Source organism: Pyrus communis, chromosome 11, assembly GCF_963583255.1.
Source record: "Pyrus communis chromosome 11, drPyrComm1.1, whole genome shotgun sequence".
Lineage (NCBI taxonomy): Eukaryota > Viridiplantae > Streptophyta > Magnoliopsida > Rosales > Rosaceae > Pyrus > Pyrus communis.
Genome location: NC_084813.1, coordinates 8,887,048 through 8,894,747, shown reverse-complemented (window position 1 = coordinate 8,894,747; position 7,700 = coordinate 8,887,048). Strand labels below are relative to the sequence as shown.

Here is a 7,700-nt window from a genome sequence, read left to right as displayed (position 1 = left end):
TAAAGAACCCTTAAATTCAATGGTATGGTAGACATTTACTTTTTACAAATCTATTTACCTCTAGCCTACACACTAAACCAATTTCAGTTCCATTTTTGACAACTCAAATTCAAATCCATGAGTTTAGGGCCTGTTTAAAATAAATTATTCAATCAATGGAAAAATTCTGAGCAATAAAATCATTATATCAACCTGAATAAGGGTTGCATTTTCTTGAAGTCATTTTCACTTGAAAGACATCTATATGTTGGCTTGAAACTTTGCACTTGAAAATTACTGCTTAAAATAGAAAGAAAACATGATCAACCTATTTCAATATTTTTCTCATCGAAATTGGTCTAACCACAAGTTTCACTCATAAAGAAATGATCTCAGATCAATTGCATAAAATATAATCTCATAAAAACCATTAAACTATCTGGCCGAAAATACTTCCTAAACCAAAAAAAAGAATATCGATTGAACTCAGGAGGCAAATAGAAAGACATGTGTACTTAATAAGCTTCTATTTAACTAAACCCTAAAAACTGAAATCTCAACAATACTCTTGATTTTAAGGATTCTTTAATGGAATGGGGTGAAATGAGACCAAAAGATTTGAAAACATCAGTTTCAGAAGGTAAAGTTAGACAAACTAGTTTTAGGGGGTAAACTGAGACCAAATGACAGTTTTAGGGTACATTTCAATTACTAATCCTTTTGATAAACGATGTTGACACATACCTTTTAGGCCTTTCAAACTTACAAACAAAATAAAATATTGGGAAATACCCCAAAAAGGGACAATTTCTTAATCTCGGGACAGAAATAGGACAAACGAGCCATGCACACCATGCACAAAATCGAAATTAGTAAAACACAACATATAAATACTAAAAATTAGAAGCCCATTGCATCACTTTTCTCATTTGGAAAATAGGGATGTCGAGAGAGCTCTATGAGCTCTGGGTTTCTAGGTTGAGCTTAAATCTTTGAGCTCCGATTTGTAAGAGCCGGAAGTCCAAAGAGAGGTGAGAAGAGTGCGCTGGGTTTTATACCATATTTTCTCTTTTGGCCAGAAAGTTCCATTTTTTCCCGCAGTTGAAGCTTCGGCAGGCATAGTAAGGTAGAGTGTTTAGTCCCAAGTTTCGTCATCAATGATCTGAGGAATAAATGGGTTGTTTGTAAGAGGGTTTGTGTTTCATGTTAGGGCCCATGGGTTGTGGAATAACTTTCAATTTTTGACATGCTACAAAATTGGGATGGGTGCAGAAATTTGTGAAAATTTTTCCGTAATGTGCATATGGTGTGCATGGCTACATCTTAATATGAAAAGCGGGAATGTTCACTAGTTATGATGCACGCATGTTGTGCCCCAAAATTTAGCAAGTATGACCACAACCTAGTTAGCCTAGGCAAGAAACAAATTTAAAAATAAATAAAATAAATAAATAAAACCTTAGAGGACGTTAAGGATCATGCGTGTCCATGAAATACAATAAGTATCATGTTTTTCACGTGCACAGTTAAGCGGTGATTGATACACGTAAGAATTATGTTTTAATTGTATCCACTATACCAATAAGTTGCCGTTAAAGTTTCTTATTAATGCGAAAAGCAACTCATTGCTCGATCTGTGAGCATATCATGTGCATGTATTGTACATATGATGTGCATGTGGTGTGTATATAGTGTATATAGTGTAGGTGATGACATCATTTTTCTGATTTCAAAGAGAGAGTTGTTATCTCTAGGTTTCTAGTTTGGCTCAGATCTGTGAGCATATCATGTGCATATTCATCCAACAAAACACCAGCATTTAATGACTGGGCTTTATTCCCACCCTCGATGCCAGTCCGGTGGTGGTGGTCTCGAGCCTCGATTGTTTGCCTGTTTCCAGAAAATGGCCGGAAAACTCACGACCTGCTTGAGTTTCGATCGCAACGATCGAGGATGAGATTCGTGACGAGGCTAGGTGTTTTGGACTCATAAGGACAAGATGAAATTGGTGGTGGCTTCAATTTGGACGGTGTTGGTCAGGACAACTTTGCATCGTGTGTGCATAGTGAGAAGGGGAGAAAGAGTGTGTGAGGGAGAAAGTAAGAGAAAAGAGAGGAGGGAGAGAGAGTATAGAGAGAAATCAGAAAATGGGAGGAAATAACCCATTTATATACGAGAGCAATTAAGTCATTTCAAAGTGTAGAAAAAAAATCATATTTTGTCCGATTGTTGTGCATGGCGTATGCATGCCGTGTGAAATTGTCTTATTTCTGTTCCAAGATTAAGAAATTGTCTTATTTTTGGGTATTAGGTTTTGGACAAAAAATTAACGTGATAAGGATGTATGGATCATGCTAACCCTACCGTGAATATAATGCTTGACATTGTATAGTTTAACAAACAATGTTTGACAGTAATTCACCAGCACGAACACGAGGTTATTTGTTCGGTTCCAACTTTATGTTTGTGTGAATTAAGAGAGACTTGCATGTAACGAAGTGTGTATTTATTTGTGTTCGTATGTCTTGACATTTGATATATCACGATTAAGAGAGTCGGGGACATGATATTTTACTTTGTACTCGCTAAGCCAGTAGTGAAAATTGGCTTGTATGTAAACGTGATCAAATCCGCAAAATCATATTGTATAGAACATATAGGTGGGCAGATGTTTACAATTCTTTTAATGTGCAGAGTTATACACACTAGTCAAATGTCTATGACCAATCTTGCTTACAACTACAATCACAAGCAAAACAATCAGCATGCCGGTGATGATTCTGATGAATCAGTTGGAGGCATGGGCCCATTACAAGAAAATAGGAAACTCAGAAGACACACCAACCAGGACCAACGTGTGGTGATTCTATGCATTTGCGTGATCTGGGAGTCGTTTCAAGTCCATTTCAACTTGGTGGATTGTCCACTGCATATTTTCCAATTTCTGCAAGGGGATGCTCATATTAGAGTGGCACACGGGAAGCAGCTAATGTACAACTGTACGCATTGTTGTTACCTTTATAATATCGTGGTACTGCCTTGCAATTGTATCGAAGTGAGGATCAACACCCTGATACTCCCGAAGACGTGTAACCTGGTTAAAAGAAAGATGAATCATATATTAATAAAGAAAGCCAGCAGGGGAGATGCAGGAAAAAAGTTAACAAAATGATGAGGTCAAGTTGTATACATGTCAGAACACTTGGCTCGGCATATCTTAACTATATATTAGCAACTTAGGCATTTTCTATATATAGACGTCGTGAGCATCTCCATGTTCACAATATCTACAATGTCAAGAGCATCTCACACCATGCTCTATATTTTCAAGGCAAATTTTAGCTAGGAAGACTAGAAAGTTATCTAAGAAGCTCCCTAGAAAATTTCTACTCCAACCATGCTAGCTAATTTAGGGAGTCATAATGACTGAACCAATAGATTTTGGAGCTCCAACAGGTTTTTCTATACTAGGAGCGTGATAGGGAGTGTGATTGAAGATGAATTTTTCCTTTTTCTCCTAAATTTTAGCTAGGAGCTCATTTAGGGAGCCCATAGGAGTTGCTCTAAATAACCAGTAACAAGTGATATAGAAATAACAGCAGATTGAAAACTTTCTTATCTCATCAAATTCGTCAAGAAAACCCAAAAGCCTAACACTACAAAAATTTCAAGCAATTTATAGCCTGACAGATTTCAGATGCGGATTTAAAACGACGACTTACAGACAAGCAGGCACAGTAGACACAAAACACTGCAGTAATCAAGCTAAAAGTAAAACGTTCAGGAAAATACAATATTACAATAAGCAGCCTACAGTGCTGCTATAAGGCTTGAATGATAGTCAAAATCATTATAAATGTCTGTGCTGGGGCACATACATATAAAAGCAACTCGTGAAAGCATGAGCGCAAAACCACATAGTAAATAAGAGACAGAGATGAACTAGAATATCATACCGCTTTATTATATGCAATAGAAGCTTCCTCTGTAGCTTCCAGGAGATACTTCCTAGAAATGAGACATAAAATTATTAAAATAACCTTGAAAGAGTAAGCCACACGTACTTTCAAATAATCATCCATAGGTACCTTATTTTATGTAGGGCCGGTATTGATTCCTTAGTATAAGTTTCCAGAAGGAGAACATGCTCTAGGACCCTGAAATAAAATGCACTCCAGCAAATTATAGTCATGACATAAAATTCATTTATTTGGTCCAATAAACAGAAAACATAAGTACAGCCAGTGGTGACTGATGAATGTTGTCTGTTTGCACGAGAAGCATCACAAAGAGCATTCTTCATAAACATATAGAAAATGACCATTAAGCAACATTAATGCCAGAAATACACAATTATAGTGCGAAAAACCATGTAACGAACCTCAATTTTGCACTCATGGTCTCACACCTTTTGCACAGCCATGTTTTTTGCAGTCCATCCTATAAATCATTAATTGTAATAAAGGTTCAAGAATGCTCAACAACGTGGAATACAGAATCATATGGAAAGGACACATGGAAACAAAAAATGCTCAAGGTATATTTTTAAGTGTAATTGAAAACACATTAACCATCACAATTATTGGAATCTTACATATTTATGTTGATGTTGCAACTTCAAATCTCTGACCAGCTTGATAAGCACTCCCAGTATCTGCTCTAGGACCTAGGTTTTGCAAAAACACAACTTTATAAATAAATGAAAAAACCATACTGTCACAAAACAAAATGCTCTGGTATGAAACTTCAAGAACATGAAACAATGTTTTTTCATTTATATTCATACATTATAATATTCAGCAAATTTTCTATCTGCAGAATATAGATCTTCCCGCAGAGCTGTTTCTTCCCTTTCCATCTCCTCAATTATCAACTTTACCCTGATAAAGTCATTAGAAAAGAGGAACAAATTATGGGTCACACTAATAGCAGAATATTAGAACAGTGGTTCTAGAAATTTATAGATTCACCACAATGTTTGGTTTATCACTGCACTGCACTTAAGCAAAGAGCAGGAAATATGGAAGGTGATACTCATGCTGAGAATGAACTATAAATACTTTAGTAAAAGGAAAAGGCAATACTCATGTTGAGCCACTGAGTAGTTAAGCATTTTCTTTAAAATTTAAATGCAACTACTCCAGTCTTCTACTAGCTTATGTAACAGACTATTGTAAATGTCAAATAGATTTCCAAGCATCGCTAAAAAGCATCTTTCTCCATGTGAAAAGGAAATCTCATACAACCAAAACTGTATCAAGAGAGTGACTCAAACCTTTCTGGAAGCCGAGAACTTGAATTTTGATGCCCAGATGACGAGTCTGCAGCAACAAAGCAGTGGCATTAATAATGCCTTTAACCATTAGCATTATGCATGGGTAAAGCACATAATAATTTCACCATTAACTTTAGATATTAGCAAACTCAAATGCCCCCTGCCGGAAAGAGAATATCATCAGACCAAGTTTTGCATTTGACGCTTTAGAGCGGTCAATCTGGATATTCTCTCTCCAGAATATATATGAAACAAAATTGAACTGCATCTGATAAATACTTTGACACAAATGACAGTTGACTTCCACAAAAGTTGATTAAGGCCTCAGAGTAGATCAATGATACATTATAAGATTGCAACGACAATGGATTTCAGTTCACACATGAGAGAGAGAGAGAGAGAGAGATACCAATGTCATCCATTATAAAGGCATCAGCTAGCTTATCACATTTAGCTTTTAAACGAGCTTCAATCTCTTGGGAAAGACACAACTGGTATTCTGTCATATCCTGCAGTTGAAACATTGTAGATGTATCTCAATTTCCAATACGGGACAGCTTCACTAAGACAAGGTTACATCTTTTTGCTATGGAAGTACAAACAAGTAAAAGTAACAGATTCTATAAAGAAAAGATATGTTTGGATGGAGAAAATAAAACATAAGTAAATAAAATGGAAAATAAAAAGAAAGTGAACTATTGCTGGAACCATAATGAGGTTTGTACCATTGACAACGGTGTTTGTTGGAGCTGTGTTTGCCATAAATATGCAGGTGTTATTCCAAGAAAGCAATTGGGAATACCACCAACCCCAGATTCCACAGTTTCAGTTGCACTAAGAGAAATATTATTGTTTGCGCCACTAGCAGTGCTAGTCACAGTATTATAATTTGTTGAGTTGGAGCTTGAGCTGACCGTAACACTGGTACTGGTACTTTCTAGAGAACTGCGTGACATGGTACTACACTTTTCAATTTCTTCCTCATGAATTTCACCATCCTTGGAGATAAGAGGAAGCCTCAGTCTTTGAGCTGCTTCTGAAACGATCATACGATGCTCTAATGTCTCGTACAACTGATATAGACAGGTTCACCCGTTTTAGACAATTTAATAACTCAATTATAGAATAGAATACCGAGGTCGCATTTGAGCAACTAACAAAGATTGAGTTCGCTTTATGTCATTTAATGTTAACCAAATATACAAATCCATTACTTTCGATATCTTTAGAGTAACGGTTAAATAAAAGTTAATATTATTGCTGAACATCCATATCACTATTGTAAAATCATATGGGGGCTGTGGTCTTTTGCATGGGAGCTCAATGGTATCCTTCTATAGATTCTATTTGATGCAGAAACTATAGAAAGAAGATAATTACCTAAAATGAGATTCCTATTTAACATTCAAAATACTATAAATTTGTTTGGAATTAGGATCAGAAGGTAAAATCATGACTTAACTACACTTGATGTAAAATGCATCTCAAAATCAAAAACAACAAAGCAGGATCAATGGGTGAGTCGAATTGAAACCTGAGGAGGGTTCTTCAAGCCCAATTGCAGATCTCGAATGCCTCCAAGGTTAGCCACCGACACCGCTTGTTGATACTCCTCCACCATTGCAATGGCCTCACTATACAATGCCTACATCAAAATCGAAACCCACCGCACAGACACACACACACACACATTACAAAATCATTGCCAGATAAAGAACAACCAGTGCAATCAACATAAACCCAAAAAATTAAACAGAAGTACCATGGCTTCCAAGTAGCGCAATCTTTCCCGGGACATTTCCTCCCTTGCCTGCAGAAAAAGTCAACATTTTAAAAAAATCAAAACAATTTTAAATTGTGTAAAGGGTTTGCAGTCACACAACCTGCTTGTTATGGTTTGCAGCCACATTTTCTAACCAACCAAACAAGGCAGGAAAATGTGTGTGTATATATAAGAGAGAGGGGGAGAGAGAGAGAGTACGAGTTGGAGGTCGAAGTAGGCAGATTTGGAGACGAGAGAACCATCGGGAGCCAAGCAGTGGCGCTCCAGCTGATCAATGACTTGGGTCAAATCCGATGGCAGGTTTTGCCCTTGTTGTTGTTGCAGTCCCTTCGCCATTTTCCTAAGCTTCTGCTATTCGCCCCCACTCGATCCCCAAAACGTCTTCGTCGTCTTCTTCTTCTTCTTCCTTGTTGAGGATTCCACTCAAGAGTCAGTCCCACAGTAGTTTAAAATCTCAGGCCGGCCGACCTTTCTTCAATCGCCAGCAAAAGTTAATTTACCAAAACACCCTCGTCTTCGACCTCCAACCGATGTCGTTTCTCTTCACAAATTTTAAGACAAAAAAGGAGCAAAATAACCATATCCTATCCAATATGGGGGAATTATTCAAATGAAGTTTTAACGAAAAATTTTTAGTATTGTTCACTTTAACGAAAAATCATA

General features: G+C 36.8%; 1 protein-coding gene across 1 annotated transcript; it reads right to left on the bottom strand.

The window, feature by feature from the left end:
- Positions 1–2,603: 2,603 nt before the first annotated feature.
- Positions 2,604–7,570, bottom strand: LOC137708050 (AUGMIN subunit 4-like). Its single transcript, XM_068447029.1, has 13 exons — positions 7,236–7,570; positions 7,017–7,064; positions 6,789–6,899; positions 5,980–6,327; positions 5,664–5,763; positions 5,255–5,300; positions 4,766–4,859; positions 4,574–4,645; positions 4,361–4,419; positions 4,068–4,136; positions 3,936–3,987; positions 2,996–3,073; positions 2,604–2,923 (listed from the first exon to the last, which is right to left on the bottom strand). The coding sequence occupies exons 1-13, from the start codon at positions 7,371–7,373 to the stop codon at positions 2,846–2,848; spliced, it is 1,293 nt and encodes a 430-aa protein (XP_068303130.1). The 5' UTR covers positions 7,374–7,570; the 3' UTR covers positions 2,604–2,845.
- Positions 7,571–7,700: the final 130 nt, after the last annotated feature.

Bases quoted from the DNA above. Each gene is read 5' to 3' on its own strand.
- LOC137708050 (XM_068447029.1), bottom strand. From the start codon at position 7,373: ATGGCGAAGGGACTGCAACAACAACAAGGGCAAAACCTGCCATCGGAT. The intron at 6,900-7,016 runs GTACTTCTGTTT...ATTTTGATGTAG, and splicing joins TGCGCTACTTGGAAGCCATG to GCATTGTATAGTGAGGCCAT. The intron at 4,420-4,573 runs GTAAGATTCCAA...AATGATTTATAG, and splicing joins TGCAACATCAACATAAATAT to GATGGACTGCAAAAAACATG.